At 40.4% G+C, this 19280-nt stretch overlaps 1 protein-coding gene across 1 annotated transcript; it reads right to left on the bottom strand.

Moving 5' to 3' along the window:
• Positions 1 to 2937: 2937 nt before the first annotated feature.
• LOC103366999 (sodium/potassium/calcium exchanger 1-like) lies at positions 2938 to 14629 on the bottom strand (the record flags this gene model as incomplete). The annotated part of the gene is made up of 4 exons (XM_008294879.1): positions 13655 to 14629; positions 9281 to 9460; positions 7713 to 7821; positions 2938 to 3003 (listed from the first exon to the last, which is right to left on the bottom strand). Coding segments are annotated over exons 1-4 (1330 nt in total), but the record flags the coding sequence as incomplete, so codon positions are not given.
• Between the last annotated feature and the right edge of the window lie 4651 nt (positions 14630 to 19280).

Below are 19280 nucleotides of genomic sequence, written 5' to 3'. Positions count from 1 at the left end.
TTCACCTTCATGACTTCTCACTGACCTGAACGTTTAAAATTATTTTGCCTTCATGGCTGAAGGAGTCACGGCTTAACGCTGTCTGTTGGTGTTTCCATCTACGGAACGTGATGTCTCGAAAGCATGGAGGGGATTTATTCACATTTGGCACAAACGTCCACTCAGACTGGAGGATAAACTGATTTTGGGGGTCAGACGTCAGAATTCTTGAGGTCATTGTGACAGAATTTCACACAATTGTTCAAGAACATGAAATAATGAAGTGATGACATTTAAAATCCCCAAAAAATCGCCGTCACTGTGACATTATGACATTCTGCAAAAACCCTTTTCTGGTCATTGTTTGATCCCTTCACTCTAAACTTCAGACAGCAGCAGCAGCTCCTGTAACTAAAGGTTTTGCTGTTATTAGACACTTGCTGCTGATAATATTTTATGAACAAGGGTTTGTGTCTGAATATTTTGCACAAATCATTTGAATGAGAGAGTTAATTTTAAGCCAGTAGAGCTTTAATAGTGAGTGACACTGGGCTACATACAGGAAAAATGACATGGGGGGAAAAAAAAGTCATGTTTGGAGAACCAAGCTCAATCTAATAGACGATAATTTTGTGAAACTTGAAAACTATTAGAGGATAAATAAATCCAACAGCCTCCATTAATGCTGTAAACATAAAGTATGTCTTAATTCTTCATGTTTGGTTCTGGATTTATCAATTTATCCATAAATTCTGATCATTTTATAAATTAAAAGCAGTTCATTCTCCATATGTGACCTCCAGTCCGGTGGTGTTTTCTAATGATCTGAGTGCAGAAGCTTCATTTTACTGCTGATTCACGTTTTAAACACTGTTTGTCAGAAGAAGCCTGAAGGACTTTACAGAAAACTACGGATGTGATAAAAGTTCAGCTCAAACAGGTTTCTTCTAAATAAGAAATCTGGTAAAACTCAGCTCACAGATATTTAAAAACCTGTGGCTGAGGAGCTGCTGTTTGTTTGACACTGTGACACAGATTTTAATGTGGAGCTGACGGATCTGGAGGCCGCTGGGGTTAGTAAACGTGCTCCACTAGAGGAGGGGGAGGGATCCACATCAGCACACATCGTCCCATCTGCATGCTAATTCTGGGCCCTGATTGATTGGGGCTCGTTGAGGCCTCTCCAGCCTCCTGCAGATCCACTCTGCCGAGCACCTCATGACTCTGAAGCACCTCATTACTCCACAGCGTGACGCACGGACGCACACGGCCGCTGATTGTGGAGGAAAAACCTCCTTCAGCCTCAAACCGTCTGATTATTGCACGACAACCAGCGTCAAAAACGGCAAAAAAATAAGCTTAAATATCACCAAAAATATCAATAAATACAACATTCACTCACTGCAACATAAAGTCCTGCAACTCTAAGGAGACAGAACCATAACTAGAAACAGAGCGATGTCATCTGTGCAACATGACAGAGTTTATTGCCATAAGTCCTTACAAAATTAAAGAAAAGCTGAATTTCTTTGATTATTTCTTGCACAAACATTTTAAACTGGAATCAACATTTCATTAAATGAGCACAGATGAAAACATTATGGTGACAACACACTACAGACTTTAAACAAAGCTTAAAACCTTTATGTTTAAAATGACTTCAACACACAGCCGCATTATTTCTGTTTTTATGTACACACTTTTAGACGTATATTTTAGTGTGCTTCTAGCAGTTTATTTTTTACTATTTTAGTGTTATTTTTATTGTTTTCATGCAACTCTCTTGTTTTTACTGTGAAGCACTTTGGTCACCCGTTGGGCTGTTGTAAAGGTCGATACAGATAAACTTTGACTGACTTTGATTTAACCAGTTTCCACACTTGTCTCCTCTCTGTTTTGCTAGAAAGGTTTCCTGCAGTTCAGCCGAAAAGTTGCTGAATTTTTCTGTCACGTGATTGTTGGTCACAGCTCAGTCAGTCGTGTGTTAAGGAGCTGAAATGTATTGATTTTCTTCTACAGAATCTGGAAAATTCAAACTGTTATTTTTGGCGAATATTCAAATGAGATGCGAATAAAGTGATTTTGATAAAAATATTAGTTTTTAGCTTAGCTCTGGTTATTACAGTTTTACAACAAGTCTCCTGACCACCAGCTCAAAGTGAGATCTGAGAAACTGCAGCAAAATGGACATTTTTGCCTCAGCAATGCAAAATTATTTCCAAAACAAACAACAGCTTTCATGCTCTGATGTGACTGACGCTGCCCTAAAAATTCTAACGTGCAGCTTCACCAAATATGATGCAGCAGATGCTTCATCTATTTTAGCAGCAGACGGCCTTTTCAGCTGAGGTGGTATGGACATCTGATTCAGATGCCTCCAGAGAGGCTTCCTCTGGAGGTCTTCCGAACACATCCACCAGGGAGGAGACGCCGGGGCAAACCCAGAACCCGCTGGAGAGATTATATCTCTTAGCTGGCCTGGGAATGCCTCGGGATCCCCCAGGCAGAGCTGGAGAGCGTCGCCGGGGGGAGGGAGGTCTGGGACAACCTGCTCCGCCTACTGCCCCCGGATAAGCGGAAGAAAATGGATGGATGGACGGCCTTGTCACTGAATGTACAACACTCTGCAACTTTTGATAAACTAGAGTTCATAGATTATCGTTTCCTCTGCTGTCTAAATGTTCTGCTCCACAAGTGTTAGAGACGGATAACACCAAATCTTTGTCTTTCTTTCATGCATAAAATCTGCTGTGTGAAACTTACATCTGTTGTAAACCTACTTTGGACACAGCTAGACTAACAGTTTCCACCTGCTTCCAGTCTTCACACCAACACGTTTGCCCAGCTTCTCTCAGAACAATAAATAAATAAGAATAGTGACTTAATGACTGAATGCTTTTACCACAGCGTCAGATCGTACCGTTCCAGAAAGGCGTCACATTTCCACGTACGACTCACCTTCCCCGTGGCGGTGATGACACTTGCTGGTCGACGGGATGTTCAGAGGTTTTACTTTGTTCTTGGCTGAAATTAAGAGAACTGACGCTCATAAAAGCCTCATGTGAAACTTCAGATGATGGTCTTCCACAAACAGATTAGTGCAACACAAGTCGACATGCCTCATTCTCACACACTGGTCGCTCTGCAGCAAGAACAAGCACTGACGTTCAGCGAGCCAACCCTGTGCTACACCTTGGTCAATGGTAGGTGTGTCACTGAGGGACCTTTATATGTCAGTCTTCTGACTTATTCCAACCATCAAATTAGACAATCAAATAAAAGAATCAGGGTCTCAAATAAAGTTATCTGCCAGAAGTACAACTTGCTTATTGCATTATAATTAAGGCACTTACAAAGTCCACTTAAAAAAACTAAAAATATCACTGATATGTCCCCCAGTCTGTGAGATTCCACAAATAAAAACAAATAAAAACACAAAAACACATCCCTACTTAAGATCAGAAGCTTTGGTAACAATCAAATCCTCATGAAGGCTTCATGTCAGAATCAAAAAGGCTTCAGTGCACAAACAGGTTCTTTAACAATCCTGTGGTTTTTACTCAGAGTTTAACAAACTGTGTGAGAAACATCAGTGATCTTCACAACAACACACAAACACATGAACATGCAACTACCAAGATACACAAACGACCATCTCATATAAACACCATCCAGAGTTCAGAAGCCAACCAGACTGAACACAACAACAGCAACAACACAAACACGACACGACAGCAGCGTTTCCACGTCTTACCTTTCCTCTGAATAGGCCCCTCCCCTCTGACATCACCATTAAACGATGTCTCTGATTGGCAGATACACAACATAATGAGTCTCCTGCAGTCATGTGACTCCTCAGTTATCAGCTACTCATGTGAAGTCAAAGGATTTTACGACTTGAGTTTCCAAACGGTGATAAAGAATCTCTGCACACAGATTCAGTCAACAAAAGGTCACAAGTTCAACAGTGATGAGTCAGATCATTATGAGGCTCCTGAATAACTAACAGCTGGTTCTTTGTGGGTCACTTTAGTCCTCAGAGACTGTTTTAAAGAGTCTCCAGGTGGACTGGCTCATCGAAATGTTCTCATCATTTATCTCTGGTGTAACTTCTACAGGGACAGAAGCTCTACTTGTCTGTGTAGGTCTTGTGTTGTTGATATAGTTCTATGTTCAGAAATCACAAGATAAGAAAAGAGAACCTTCTATTGATCCCACAGTGGAGGCATCTGAATGTTACAGCAGCAAAGATATAAATATGTGAACGGTGAGTCTGTTGTTTTCATTTCTGTATAAAACGTCCAGGTTTAAATGATGCCATGTGCTGCAAACACAAGCTTTGTATGTTTATCTGTGAATCACTGAGGCTCATGAGGCTGCAGGTGGAGTTCAGTCAGTGTTCTGTTCATTTAATTCAACTAAAAATAACATGCAGCTTTTAGTTTTTACCCCACAACCAGCTGATTGGTTGAAAAGTAAGTACAATTTCAGTCAACTAAGATTTTTCTTAACTGCAGCCCTGGTGCCTCCATAACAACGATCCACTGAGGCTTGACAAGACTTCTGTTGGTTCGAGGCGCTAAGATGTTAGCATGAGGTCTCTTGGAGCTTCTATATATAAGATGTGTTCTGAGAACGACGAGAATCATCTGTCCACTTAGTCTAATATATGAGAGACCTCGACATGTGGTGTTGTTACCAGATAAGCATGTTGTTCTCTTCATCCGAGAGTCATCATAATGATTTGGCTCATCTGTGGACATTACAGCCAGACAACAGTGACTTGTGCTACTTTATGTTATTATAAGTCGTCTGCAGGGTTTGATAAGCCAACAGAGACAATGAAACACACAAACCCACGACCACAAAACAGCCACTACAGCCAGGCGACACCTCGTCGCTGCTCTTACCTCTCCTGACTTTCCTCGGGCCGGGGGTTTTTACTGCCCCTCTAAGAGCTGCTTCTAGGATGGAAACCACAGAGACCATTTTGTGGATCAGTCAGAGTTTCACTTACTTTCTACAGCGTGACATATCCGTGTCCAGTACCACCTTGTGTCCTTTCTAACTGATAAATCATCTCAAATCAGCCTCAAAAAACTATCAGAGAATGTGAGATGAATTTAGTCACTTTTAATCTCTTCACTGCAGCGTGTGGATTCTGACAACGAGAATTTATTCACATGTGAAACAAAAGTGTTCATTAACCAAAATAAAGAGCTGAGTCATACAAATGCACGTCTCAAAATTAATCACCATTTATAAGCAACACACTTGAAATTATAAATTTGTTAGTTTTACAGGTGTCCTGTGCTCTTTCACTTTAACTGTACATCAAAACCTCAGCACTTCCACATATTATCCTGATATCTAGTGAACATGTAGATGCAAGATGTGGGAAACAGGAAATGTAAACTTTTAAGAGGTTCATATTTTAATGGAGACAAAATCAATTAAGTACAAATTAGCTCCCCCCCCTCCCCCAGTTCCTACTTTTTCTTGGAGATAAAGTCATTTATGGTTTCAAACTTGGTCTGTCAAGTTTACATGAGATGTTATCATGCATCAAATAAAATTTCTGTAAATTTAAGAAGCAGAAGCAGTTGCAGAACGCGATCAAACTCCAAACGCAAAGTGCTCCAGAAAAAATAAAAAATCTTGTTCTTCTGTTTAAACTGCAGTCAACACCTGATATTTACAGCAAATGACGAGCGTTCGCTGCCGACAGACACACGTCGAGGTGTCAGACGTCTGGACATAATGTGACTTTGTCCACTTACCAACAGAATTTTAAAAAAAAATAACAACAATCTAAGCCCAGAAATGCATCACGTAGTTGTTCAACAATGTTAAAGCCTTTAACAAGGAGGATCGTTCCTTCAAAGTCTAAAAAGAAGAAGCTGCTTGAAGACGTGTACAGGAGACGGCTGTATCAGAAATTAATGTCTTTTACCATGAATCTGTTAATAAATAAAAAAACAATACCAATAAATGGAAAAATGTTGAATATGTATGATGTAATTCTAGATATGAACTTGTTAGCAAAGAGCGTCTACATGATTTAATGCTATAAAGTCGTGAGCTCTGCAGCTGCAGCGGTCGAACAGCTCAGTGGAGGCGTCTTCATGATGAACCAAAGAGCTACAAACACAAGTTTAATGAGGGATAAATACCAGCCACAACCTGGCAACCCAAACACTATTGGCTCATAACTGATTAATTAGGGTTTACACACTTATTTATATATCTTTTGGATCCCCTATTACCTCCGTCTTTAATAAATTCCCCTCCACAGAGGAATCTTTACCAGAAAGAGGCACCTTAAAGAAATAAAAATCCTAATCTTATTACTGAGCTGCACTGATTGAAACTGATCCACAAGCCTAAGTCAGGTTCCTTGTGCTCATGGTAAGTGGAAGCACCACAGTCTTCTCCTCTCCTGCCAGGCGAAGCACTGGGTCTAGAAATCCACCGCAGCACGACGACCGCTCCGTGACTGAATGTGTGCGCAAAATAAACCCACAGACGCAGCTATCGGCAAACTAAACCTCCTCAGGTTCGTGTTTCGATGGATTCTCAGCTCCGATCCCACTGCTACACCAGTTCCGCGCAGATAAAGAGCTTGGTCTGCTCGTACTCTGGCTCTTATCCAGCTTTTATTAGCCTGCATTGGAAAGCTGATTAAGGATCAGCGGTGGCCGAGCGCTGCGAGAGCGAGGAACAGCGGCACGGTGAGTTCGAGGACTTGATGAAGGTCGCCCGGCTGATCACGCTACGCTGACTTGCAGGAAGGAACAGGACGGATAGAGCTGAGTCACTGTCGGCTTCACTGCATCACGAGCTGGAACATCCGGTCGACTAGTCGATCGACAGCAAATTATTTAAAAATAATTAGACCTATGTTAAGCCTGTTAAGCATTTAAGAGCAACTTAAACATTTATTAAGAGTTTCTCACACATTCTAATGTAGGTGTAAGCAGATTTATTTGCTTACTAATGAGTTTGTTAACGAGTAAAGGCTGCAAAACTTAACATAAAATAAATAATAGTCTTGACAAGAGAAGTTTGAACTGCTGACAAATACTGACCGTTAATAAAACATGTTGTGTCTTGTTTCCACTTACAGCTTTTTTATAGTGAATAGAAACCATTTATTCAGTGTTTACATGCTGTTAATATATACTTAGTAACTGGTATTACGCAGAATAAATTAACTGATTATTTAGTTTTTGTAATAATCAAATGATGTAGAAAATCTCAACATGGTATTTAAAAGGAAAGATCTGTTTAAAGACGAATTAGAATTTTATTGGCTTCCTTACTGGATAAATGGATAGTTTTATGTTAATTTAATTGCACTATTAAATGGTAAAGTTGTTAAACTGTAAGGCATTTAGACCTGCAGTATCTGTTTTATCAGGTGATCTAAGATACTGAATATTAATCTTAGAAAATACACATCACAGCTTGTCAGATGAAGCTGCATTTAAAAAAAAATCCATTTAAAAGTTTACTCATTTGTTTTCTGAAATGCAAAGAAAACTTCTCACTGGAAAAAGGCTGTGTCCTTTAAATCATTTAGACAGACAGTTTAATCATGCTAAAACCTTAAAGAACTGAATTCTTTAAACTTCACTGAGACTTTAAAGATTCTGCCTTCGGTTTGCTCCAAACACTTTCCCCTCCAGGCTGCAGAGGTGACCTCATTACTGCAGGAACTGAGCTGCTGTTACCTTCTCCCAGAGGGTCCAGTGTGTGGATCATCAGCTGGAAGATGGTGCTCCTCAGAGAGGTGTTGTGGAGGGACGCCGTGCTGCCGCCTCGCTGCAGGACGGGACGAACCTACAGGTCAGAAGACACACAGTCACACATCAAAGTGCAGCAGTTAACTTCCAGGTAACACAAACCGTTGAGGACCAACAGCAAAAACTGTATTTCATTGTAATAGCCCACATCATCAGCTCAAGTTCAGTTTTTATTGTTGAAGAGATTCAAATATAGATTAATATTTTCATTTGTTGCTAAAATGGAGAAAGGCCAATTATTGTCCAATGAGCTGTTTTGCAAATACTGTAAACTTGAATTGTGATGCACCGGTGATGGAAGCTGCAGGAGGTATTGTGGGAGTGTTGATGCAAAAGCCTTGAAACTTAAAAGAATAAAGAAAAAAACAAAACCGAATTCTTCCAGGGTTTCATATGGAACAAACACAGAACTAATCCTGTCAACTTGCAAGGTGGAACTTTTCAAATTCTTCTTCTTTAGAATCGGTTTCTGGTTCAAACATGTGTTGCTGATTTACCTCAACATTACAACTCGCCATTGTGTAGCACAGACTAATGTTTGACGAGAGTCACAGGTGAGCTGGTGTGCTCGAGGTGCAGTGAATGAGGAGGAGTGGATGGTAGACTTTATGTATCTGCACATTTGAGAAGAAAGAACAGTGTAGAGTTACATCGAAGCCACGAGGGCAGCAGGGGACGTGTAAATGTTTAACTTTCAGAGTTGATATTTTTTAGGGGTTAAATCAACAACCAGAGACGTTACAAGTTATTTTGCAAGATTTTTGTTTCATTCCCAGAAGACTGGAGACATTAAAAGTCAGCTAATGCTTTATTTTGAAAGAATAAAAGCTGCAAATGTGTCATGTTTAGAAATTAAATCTAGAAAGACTTTATAGATCTGCACATTCTAGTGTTGAGTTCCATCCAAGTCATTTTACACAGAAAAACTTGTAAATATTTAACTTTAATACACAGACATGTTTTTTTTTTCAGGATTAAATTAACCAGAGAGGGACTTTCAAAATGTCTGCAGGATTCTTGATTTATTTTAAGTTAGCAAGAGACATGAATGAATGAAAATGAGCTAAAGACAGTTTTTGAAACAGCCAAAGCTGCAGATGTGTCACTTTTAAACCTTTTTTTGTTTGTTTGTTTGTTTCTTATAAGCTTATTCTGGAGGAATTGAAGCTGGGACTTGCAGCACAGGTCATTTCCATCTATGTGGTGGCCACCCTGACCACTAGGCTACTGGGTCGGCCCAAAGAATTTCTAAGACTTGTAAAAATGAGTTTAACACCTTCATGTGATTAGAACTGTGTAGAAGATCCGTTAATACATACAAAAATAAAATAACTGCAGCCCTTTCAAGACATTTCCATGACAAAATGATACATTTCTTTATTCCAAAAGGTGGAAGACTAATTTCTGCCTTTAAGTTGGAACTTAATTCACAACCATTCATCGTTTCAATGGATGAATAAAATGAGAACAACAACGATAAATTCAGCTTTTCGTACCCTCAGTCTTGCTTTGTCCTCTTGTGGATCCGGCAGCAGTTTGCTGGACTGAGGGCTGCTGGGAGGTGGTGCCGGTTCTGGTTTGGATTTCTCTTCAGGTTTTGGAGGATCAGCTGGAGGAGCAGCAGCAGCAGGAGCAGGAGGAGGAGGAGGTGGAGGAGGTGGAGGAGCTTCACTCTCCTGTAAAATAACGGTTTAATCAGCAGCAATTCACTTTGCTACATGCAGACATGCTCACTGAGTGACAGACTTTGTGGATTACAGATGTTCACATTCCCATTTTCAGTAATTAAACATGTTTGATTTAATCCTGACGAACTGAAACTCGGTCTAAGCTATGATTAAATCTGCTGACTGTCAAAGGACAAGTGTAGTGGTGGGTCATGTCCAGTGTTCCTGGTCAGTCTGAACTAAAGCTTTTGCAGTAATCCAGTAATCTAGTTAACACTGTAGGCTGCAGGAGTTTCTCACTATCAGCAAAAAAGCACCAAACCTTAAGCCTTGAAGTGGATCCTTCAGTGCTTCATCCTGCTGCCCTGCACCACATCCAGCTTCGCTAGTTCTGCTGGTACTGATCTTACAAGGTGCATAGAGCCAAATTAAGCTGTGTTTGACCAAATGACACTTAGCTAACTTGCTCAATTTTGCTCCTGGACCCTTCAAAAGTTTATCTGTAAGAAGATGCTGGTCTCCAACAGTTCTTTGCCTTCATACAGATGAGCCGTAACACTATCAGTGACGTGAATAACATTGCTCATGTTGTACAACGCAACGTTCTGCTGGGATACTTTGTGTACTGACATTCATGTGGATGTTAGTCGAACATTTATCACCCAAAAAACACTCCTGCAGACCGTCTTTATAATAATGACGGCCGCTGCCTCCCCTCGTAAGAAAATGTGTCCTGCCACACTGCAACACCAGCTCAGGAACGACTCGAAGGACATGACAAGGAGTCTTAGGTAGTGAACCAGCCTCCAAACTCCCAGGATCCAAATCAAGCAGCCACGAGTTGCATCAGAACAAGCCTGATTCACAGAGGCCCAGGTCTGCAACCCACAGGACCCAACAGATCCAATGGCCCAGGAGTCAGTGTAGGCTTGGTCACACTGGCACATATTTGGAACCTTAACGGGTCAGCGCAGCTTCAGAAACCGCTTCTCCTCACGCCGTTCTAACATCACATCCAGGGGGCTGCCTCTAAAATCTACAAATGACCATCAAGCTGTGGCACTTTTCATGTGACTGAGTGCAACACTACGAAAACCTCTCAGGTGCCTGAAAATGTGCACCATAAGCCTGAATTATACACATTCTACATGAGAGCTGGTTTTCTATCCGCTTATACGCAAATCAAAAGTGAAGAAAGAACATGAAGGTCCTATCACGTTTGTTTCATGGCACTTATGCAGGTTGTTTTCTCCTGACTGGCTCCTTGCCTCTACTCTCAGATGTACGTCGCTTTGGAATAAATCGTCTGCCAAATGAAATTGTAGAATTGTAGACCTGAAAACAAACTCCTTCAGCAGCTGTCATTGTAGTTCTAACACATAAAGACACGATTAGATTGTAAATATGACTTACTAAACTAAAACAGTCCAGTTAACATGACTGCCCGGATATAGACAACAAAATGGAGAATTTTTACTGCAGGTGACATCAGGAATAAGTGAGATACATTATAGACAACTTACATAAAAGAATCCAGAGAGAACGATGAAGCGGCAAAATTTTCATACAAACCACTAAATAGCTACTGAGCAAATACATAATTAAGCATTTATTATATTTTATTTTAGTTGCTTTTGTTGTTTATTCAGATAAACACATTCAATTTATATGAAGTTCCTTCAAATCATGCGTTCCCCTGCCTGAGTCCAACATGATCTGTAACGTTCTGTGTGTTTTTTTGAATATTCAACAGGTTCTCTTCATTGAACACATTTATAGAAAGAGCTAAAAGAAAAAAACATTAGATTGTGGAAAATTTAAATGAATGGGTTAATATGAACAAAAACGAATATATACTAGAGTGAATTTCACTAATTCTGGATAATTAATGTGGCAGCACGCCTCATTACACTCACTGTTTGGACTTAAGGAGCACATGCTGATTGCAGACATGCTTCAGACTAATTGAAGATGCACTTGTGGTACTTGAAATATAGAAACACAGTTCTGCATGTTTATTGCAGGTTTAGACATTTGCTGCTCGCTTCCAGCAGTTCTAGTCTGCAGGCGTTCTGCAACAAGCTCACGTTTTGAGCGTGTTTGAAATGAAATGACGCCTCCGTACTCTGGCATTTCAGAGTGGTGTCAGAAGCACGGTGACATTTCCGTCACTTGGCCGCTGTGACGCGCTGCCTGCGACACCTGGAGTCCTTTCTGTTCACAGGCATCAAAGGATTTTACACAAATACAGGCTGTCACCTGCTCAGACCCCCAAATCAGCGTTTCTCTTTCAGTGTGTCTGAGCAGGCGGCAGTCCCAACTGTGAGGAGATGAAAGGACAGAAAACATGGACTAGATGGAAGTCTGTCTGCTAACAACTGCTCTGCACAGACATCTGCTGCGGCTGCATCCATCTTGTGTCATGTCTGATTACTGATGTTTTTTTTTCCACTTTGCTCAGATAAAATAGTTTTAAATCAACACCTGTTGCAGTTAATTCAGCACTTCATGTATTTCTCTTCATTGTCTTTCCTTCTGCCAACACTCGCTGTTATGCAAAAACCAAAACCAGTGATTTAAGGAATGAGATTTTTTTCAATATGATTTTGCAACAGTGATTTAATTTGTGATATAATTTTTTAAACTCAAGCTTCAGTTCAATATTTACTGTGTAGTAGATTTAAAACGTGATGGAGCGCAAATGGGTGCGAAAAACAAAACGCACTTATCCATATTATATATATGGCAAAAAAGGTGAATAGAAAGAACAATATATGAATAATTACTTCTGTGAAGGGGACTGAGTAAGATGTATATGAGTTGCCATCGCCAGTGTCGCACTACAAGAAAGGCATGAATATGGAAAACCTTTGACACTTTAAACTCAAGTCAGATCTGCTGCATAATGTGCATCCATAATTTCAGCTTTTGCAATCTGGAAATTGCTTTTTTGTCCAAAAAAGCCCCATTTTTTTCCTCAAACAGCATTGTAGTGTTGAGCAAAAACAAAAATAAACTGTGCATTTGTTGGGGACCAACTTTAACTATCAACCATTTTAACAAGTGTTTAGACCAGCAGCTGATTTTGTTCTTGTCACTGTTGATAAACTATAACTGAGTCTATCCAACCTCATTCATTAAATTAGTGATAATCCTGTTGTGCTATTGTTCTCCAAAAAGATGGTTTGTTCTTTAAGTTTTGCTTTAAGCATGTTTTTTTTTTTCTTAGTGCATCACTGAGTAGTGGGACAAGAGGTCAACCGATTATTGCAGATTTTTAACCAATTCCTGATAAACTACTTTGGTCTCCAGCAATGTCCCGCCCACAACACTATCTGATTGGTTACAACATCACGAGTAACAGCCAATCAACACTCAGGGATACACCTTGAAAAGTTTTTTTTAAAAAATGTAGTTATGAACAAAAACATTTCAACAAGGTTGACACCAATATTTTCATTTTTTCTGCAAAAATATATTTGTTGCTTCCAAACACTTGATATCGGTCTAACTGATCACTAGTAACTGATACTGGCTCTGAAGAAACCATGTTGTTCAACCCCAACACTGAACAACAGTTAGATTTTGCAAAGACTTGCCATGTCGGTGGTTGACCACATATCAACGTAGACTAAACTATTACTTGTTTGGTCTGATGTTTTGTCCAATGAAGCTTCAAAAACTCCAAAATAATTACCTTCCTGTCATACATTATTACGAAAACCAGCAAATATTTCATAGTAATACCTTTAAAAACTAAACCTTTAAAAACCTTTAAAAACTAAAACTGGTGAGTTTTCAGAATTTGTTTTAAAAACAGACAAATAATTATCCAAAGAATTACATATTTCCTGTTGAAAAGCTAATCAAATGATTAGTTGTTTTGGCTCAAATTTCAAAGACATGAAACCACAGAGTCAAAATTCGAAGTTGCAGGTCGTTGAAGGCGCCAACTTGTGGCTGTAATCAGTTATTTGAAGCTGCCAATATTAAATAAAGAGCTTCCTGCTACATCACAGAGCTGAAGAAGCAGCCTTTTAGATCTTCATTTAACTGTTAAATCAGCTGAAGGAAACCAACTCAGACAGTGACAGCAGGAACTCTACTGACACTGCTGTGCATTGCATCCTCTCCTGAGATAAATTCAACGAGAACACCCATGTTTTGTCTCCAGATGTGAGTCCAAACAAGGCATTAACTGACCTTCTCCGGCTCCTCTGCGGTCCAAACCTTCACGATACTCATGTGCTTGTTGACCTGGGTCTTGACCGCATGCTCGATCTGACTGTTGAACTTCATGAAGCTCACGTAGCTGATGTAGCCTAGCACCAGCAGCATGCTCTCCCACCACAGGATCATGTTGTCCAGGAAGAAGACGATGAGCATGATGAGGTCCAGGATGTAGAAGGTCACGTCTCTGAAGAGGGGCCACCAGGTGAGGTGCAGCATCTCCCGGGAGAAGATGGCGCACATGCCAATCACAAAGAGGATGTTGAAGACGGCCGAGCCCACGATGGTGCCGATGCCCACGTTGCTGTGGGAGATGAAGACGCCGATCAGGGAGGTGAAGAGCTCGGGGGCTGAGCCTCCGGCCGCCATGAAGGTCGCCCCGGCCACGTCATCGGAGATCTGCAGCTTGTTGGTGATGACCTCCAGCCCAGGGACGAAGAACTCATCGCAGACGATGGCCAGGGCGACAAACATGTAGGTCATGCCCAGGATGTGCAGGACCACCCAGCCTTGTCGCCGCTGCTCCACTGAGAAGATGTCCTCGGGGTACTCGCCCTTCCTGTGAGGGGGCTGCGGTGGGGGAGGAGATGGAGCTGCAGTGGTCAGAGGTGGAGGAGGAGGTGAGGTCGGTTTGGGAGGCTGAGGATCTACATAGATACACTGTTCTATATCTGTCCTGTTGACGATGATCACCAGAGGAGGTTTGGTGCCCTCAGGTGAGACGACCACCTCCTCCGTCTCATTGGACGCCATCACCTCTCGAACATGGACCTCCACCACATCACCACCGCCCCCCTCTGCTCCGTCATCTGCCCGGGCGGAGGCTCGGGGCTCCGACAGCCGGGCCTTCAGAGTCAGCGTGTAGACGAAACACAGCAGCACACCTGAGACGAAGAAGAGGACGCGGCTGCGCCTGAGTCTCCTCCTCGGAGGCGAGTGCACCTTCATGGTCTCGACTCCAAGCAGGAAGCTACGTCAGGTGCATTGCTATTCCTTGATGGCTGCTGTGCTGCTATGTGGCGCGAAGACGCCGCTGACGGAGAAGAGACTCACACTCAGACACAAAGTGTGTTTCATCTTTCACAGCGGGCAGCTTCAACCTGTGGAAGGACTGAAGAGCAGAAAACACACACAGCTGTAAAAAGCACACCATCCTGAACATGTGTAACATCCTCTTTGCTTGAATTGTTGCAGATCTGCTCAAGTGTGTGAGCTGATGGAGGATGCAGACAGCCACCTGTTACTATGGCTACATAATCACTCAGGCTTTGCCTTCCCACAAAACAGGAGTCCATTGAAAACACGTCAAACACGTTAAAGCGAGAATAAAATGAAAATAATAATAATAAAAAGCGGTCAAACATCAAAACAGAAGCAATTAATTCCGGATGTACTACATTTATCGTTAAAGCGGGAGCGCGTGCACGGAGGGAGCGTGATAAAATGCGCGCGTGCAGCGAGTGATAATTAAACATTAATTAAGCAGAACATCAGCGCGTTAACATCCCCGGTAACAAAAACCACTAAATCTAACACTACCAGCGCGTGTTGGGGTTTAAGTGTGACGCCAGCGCGGATTGTGATGCCGGTCGATGGAGCCCAATCGTTAATCTATAATCAATCACTGTTCAAAAATACTTCCATAGAGGCAACAAGAGGCAGAAAGCGGCGGTGAGCGCCGAGAGGAGGTGCGGGTCCTACCTGTAGCTCCGGCTGCTCGGCCCCTCGCGGCCGCTCAGCGTCCCTCCAGCTGTGCGCAACGGACGCAGAGATGCTGACTCCGGTTTTTGGGGAGCTACAAGGGCGCACCGCATGTCAGGGCTGGAGCGGAGCTCAGCATAATGCCGCTAAGAGGATTAGGAGCCGCACACCTCTCACCTTCCCTTTCACACATATCGCTGTATCAATACACCAACATTCACAGCCCGCTGGAGGCACAGCGGTGACAAGTTCTGGGCTCACAGGAGGAGTTTGGGTTGGGTGTGCTCAGTGTGGAGCTGACTACATGTCAAATATATTCAACATAGACACAGTCTAAAACACGTTTCTATTTCTTCTGTTTTTGTTTAGGACCAGGTTTGATTCATGTCTGGGAAACTGACTTCATGTGAATAAAAATAAACGGCTTTTTTGGTTTATGTGTAAAAGTTTGCTTCACATCAGTAATTTTCTAATGTGAAACATGTTTTGTCATTAAATAATACTAAGTTAGTGTACAAACCTACTTTCACTAATTGCATGTAATCACAACCAGTTTTGAAATATGAACAGAGTTTGCACTAAACTTTAATAACTGAATTTAAAATAGAACAATTAATTTTGAAAGAGTTTTCCACTGAGCTGGTTGACTATAAATCCATATCAGAAAAAAACTGGTACGTTGATGTAAAGCAGAGCAGCAACCAACAGTTATTTGTATTTTTTAGTTCATGGGATTATTTCCCAGATTCAACTACTTCTTCTCCACCACTTTTTCCAAAAGCACAAGTTTACATGTTCAGATCAGATGATTTTGATTTTTCAGCTTACAGTTACAGATTACTACAAAAAACAGCAAATACTCTGGTTTTAAAACTAGAACTGGTGACGAAGCAAAAGACACAATTCCAGCTATTACAGATGAAATGTTTTACCTGCGTTACAGTTGTTCTGGCTGATCGGAGCTCTGCTGAGGCTGAAGTCGGGCTGAGAAAAGCTGCAGATTAGCTGAGGTAGTTAAAAAGTCCAAATAAAGATGGTAAGTTTCAGTTGTGTCACCCTAACAGAGGAAAGTCAACTTTTATGAGAAGGAGCGTGACGGAGGTTTCAATCAAAGTCTGTAAAGCGACTGGTTCAATCAGGTGAAGTGAGAACACCTGAGGCTTTAACAGCCAATTATCACAGCAGCATCTGATGATACTATATTGTATATATAATATTATAAATTACTTCAAATGTTATATGAATTAAACAATATCAAACAAACAAGAATGGTCCTAAAAACAAAAGGAGTTGCTGTTTCTAACCTGGATTTATGTAGCTCGAGTCCATTGGCTGTTTAAATATGTTTTACTTTTGTCCCATGTCTGTTGTCATGTTTGATTTGATCACTTTTATAACCTCACAATGGCGCATTTTCTTGGTCAAGTCAAAAATAAAGGTTTTTAGTGTAGAAAGCTGTATGTATCTGTGGTCCCTTGTTGTTTTAATGTGTTTGTTTGTTTTTTTTTTCAAATATAATTTTTGTTCCTTATATTGGCTTCTTGGCCAGGTCACCGTCAAAACAAACAAACAAACAAAAATGGCTAAATCAAAAAATAAAATAAAAAATTAGAATGACAACTGTAGCTAACATCAAGCCTAAACTTGGAAATTAAATAAAACATTATGGTCAAAATTTCTGACTGTGTCCAGGTTTCCAAGAGAACGTTGTGAGGTTGTTACAGCCATTACAGTGACTTAATTATATAAGTGTGTGTGTGTGTGTTTGTGTGTGTGTGTATAAAGCAGAGTAAAGCACATAAAAATAAGGAGTATTAAAAACAAAACAAGAAAGATTCCTAAAAAAAGACAGAAATTGCTATTCCTAAGCTGGATTCTATTTTATGTATCTGTCGTCTCTTCTAATGCGTTTTATTTTTGTCATGCTTGATTTTTTTTTATCACTTTTGTAGCCGTACAGTGGGATGCTGTCTTGGCTAGCCCTGCCTCAAAAATTTTAAAATCAAGAGACTTCAAAGTTAAATAAAAACCTTAAACTTCGACGCAGACGCTAAACTCCAACCTGCTGACAATCAAATAAAAAACAAATTAAGCGTATCTGGTTAACTGCTAAATTTTCAATATTGTTGGAAAGTATCCAGATGAGCTGGAGAGTTCCTGGGGTTGTTACCTTCATTATGATGACTTCATTTGTATTTAAACTTTGTATTTCAATGCAGAAAGCTGGAAGAAGCATGAGAGAACTTATATATATATATATTAAATATTACTGTTTTCATCAAACTTAATCACGAAAACTAATCTTAAGGTGCCTGTATGTTCACTGCATCTGAGATTTCTTTGGAATACACAGTATTTGTGCACAAAATACAGGATGTTTTGTCACCTGTCTCTTATGGATCTCTCAATGTGCATCTTGGTGACCATGTCTATATTAGAAAACTGAAAAAATGTGAAACTATCCTTCAAACATCCCACATGATTCAGAAATGTGTTCTCCTATAAACTGATAATCATCTCAGGATCAGACAGATGTTCTTTGAGATGGATGAGTGCTCTCTAACGAGGTTTAGCACATCCTGAAGAAGATGTAAACATCTACAGGATTTGACATCAAACCACTGCATCAGAATCACGAGTGTGGACTTATTTCTACTCCTGCACTGACATACCTCCTGGTGGTAACGATGGACACCAGCTACCTGCAGCTCACCTACTCTCATCCTGATCTCTCCCTCTACTGCCATGTCTGACGTCTGCATCTCCACTTTAAAAGTATCTGCTGAACAGAAAACACCAAAACAACATCACAAAAGGAGAAAAGAAATCCCATCTTTAAAATAGGAATGTTTATTTTTTTTTCAGGAACATCTTAAAAGAAGCCAAACGTTGGACTTTCACGTCTGCAGAAGAACTTTAAAAATGGATTTTTAAGCACTCAGCTGTGTGTCCACTACAGATGTTTCCCAAATGACACCCTCCAAAAAAACACAAAATAAAAGCAACATTTTCAGCAAACACACATAAATTAAAGAGAAAAAAAAGGCTTTGAAATGGTGAACAGGTAAGTGAGCAGTGAAGAACTGGAAAGGAAAGAAACAAGACATCAACTCGCTAAGTTTTGCTCTTAATTTACAGTCAGTAACATAAATGATAAGATCGTGGTGGACGGCTCATGAACGACTCTTTAGAAATGATTGATAAACTGCTAAATCTCAAGTACAAGCAATGATTTCCTTCATTTCAATGTGACTAAACTTTCACAGGCGCTGTGTTTTTCATATTTCAAGTTTCGGGGGTCCACATAAGGCAAAAAAAAAATCTGATCAAACAGTAAAAATAAAATGACAAAAGTTAGAAAAACGTTCAAATTAAAACTACCAAATATTTATTATGATAGGCTGCTAAGTTTTTCAAAGTAAATCCATCTAATTACTAACAAAACTTCCCTTTATCCTTTAAAAGGAAGATATTTATTTTTAAAAAGCCATGATAGTAGGTTTCTTGACACAAACACAAACATTCATAATTGAAAGTAAGAAAACAAGTTGCTAAAACATCGGCCGATACTCGTTTTTTTTTTACCATAAACTCTTAAAATAGCAGAAAATTGTTGATACAGATCTTTTAAGTCTGGTTTCATAAAAGAACTTTGACCAAAACGAAGCCTCCTCCAAAAGTTTGTCAAAGCTACGGAAGAACTAATGCTTCTGCCACGTCAGGCAATTAAATCCGACATCAAAATAAGACAAAACACCAACAACTTCTGCATTTATTTCAAGTTATTTATATGCAAATAACTTTAAAATGCATACATACAGTTGAAACCAGAAGTTTACATACATGCCGTCTGACATTAAATGTGACTAAACTTTTCCTGTTTCAGGTCAGTTAGGAT

The sequence above is a fragment of the Stegastes partitus genome, unplaced genomic scaffold (genome assembly GCF_000690725.1).
Source record: "Stegastes partitus isolate 25-593 unplaced genomic scaffold, Stegastes_partitus-1.0.2 Scaffold1003, whole genome shotgun sequence".
NCBI classification, from domain to species: domain Eukaryota; kingdom Metazoa; phylum Chordata; class Actinopteri; family Pomacentridae; genus Stegastes; species Stegastes partitus.
This window is presented reverse-complemented; position numbering and strand designations above follow the sequence as displayed.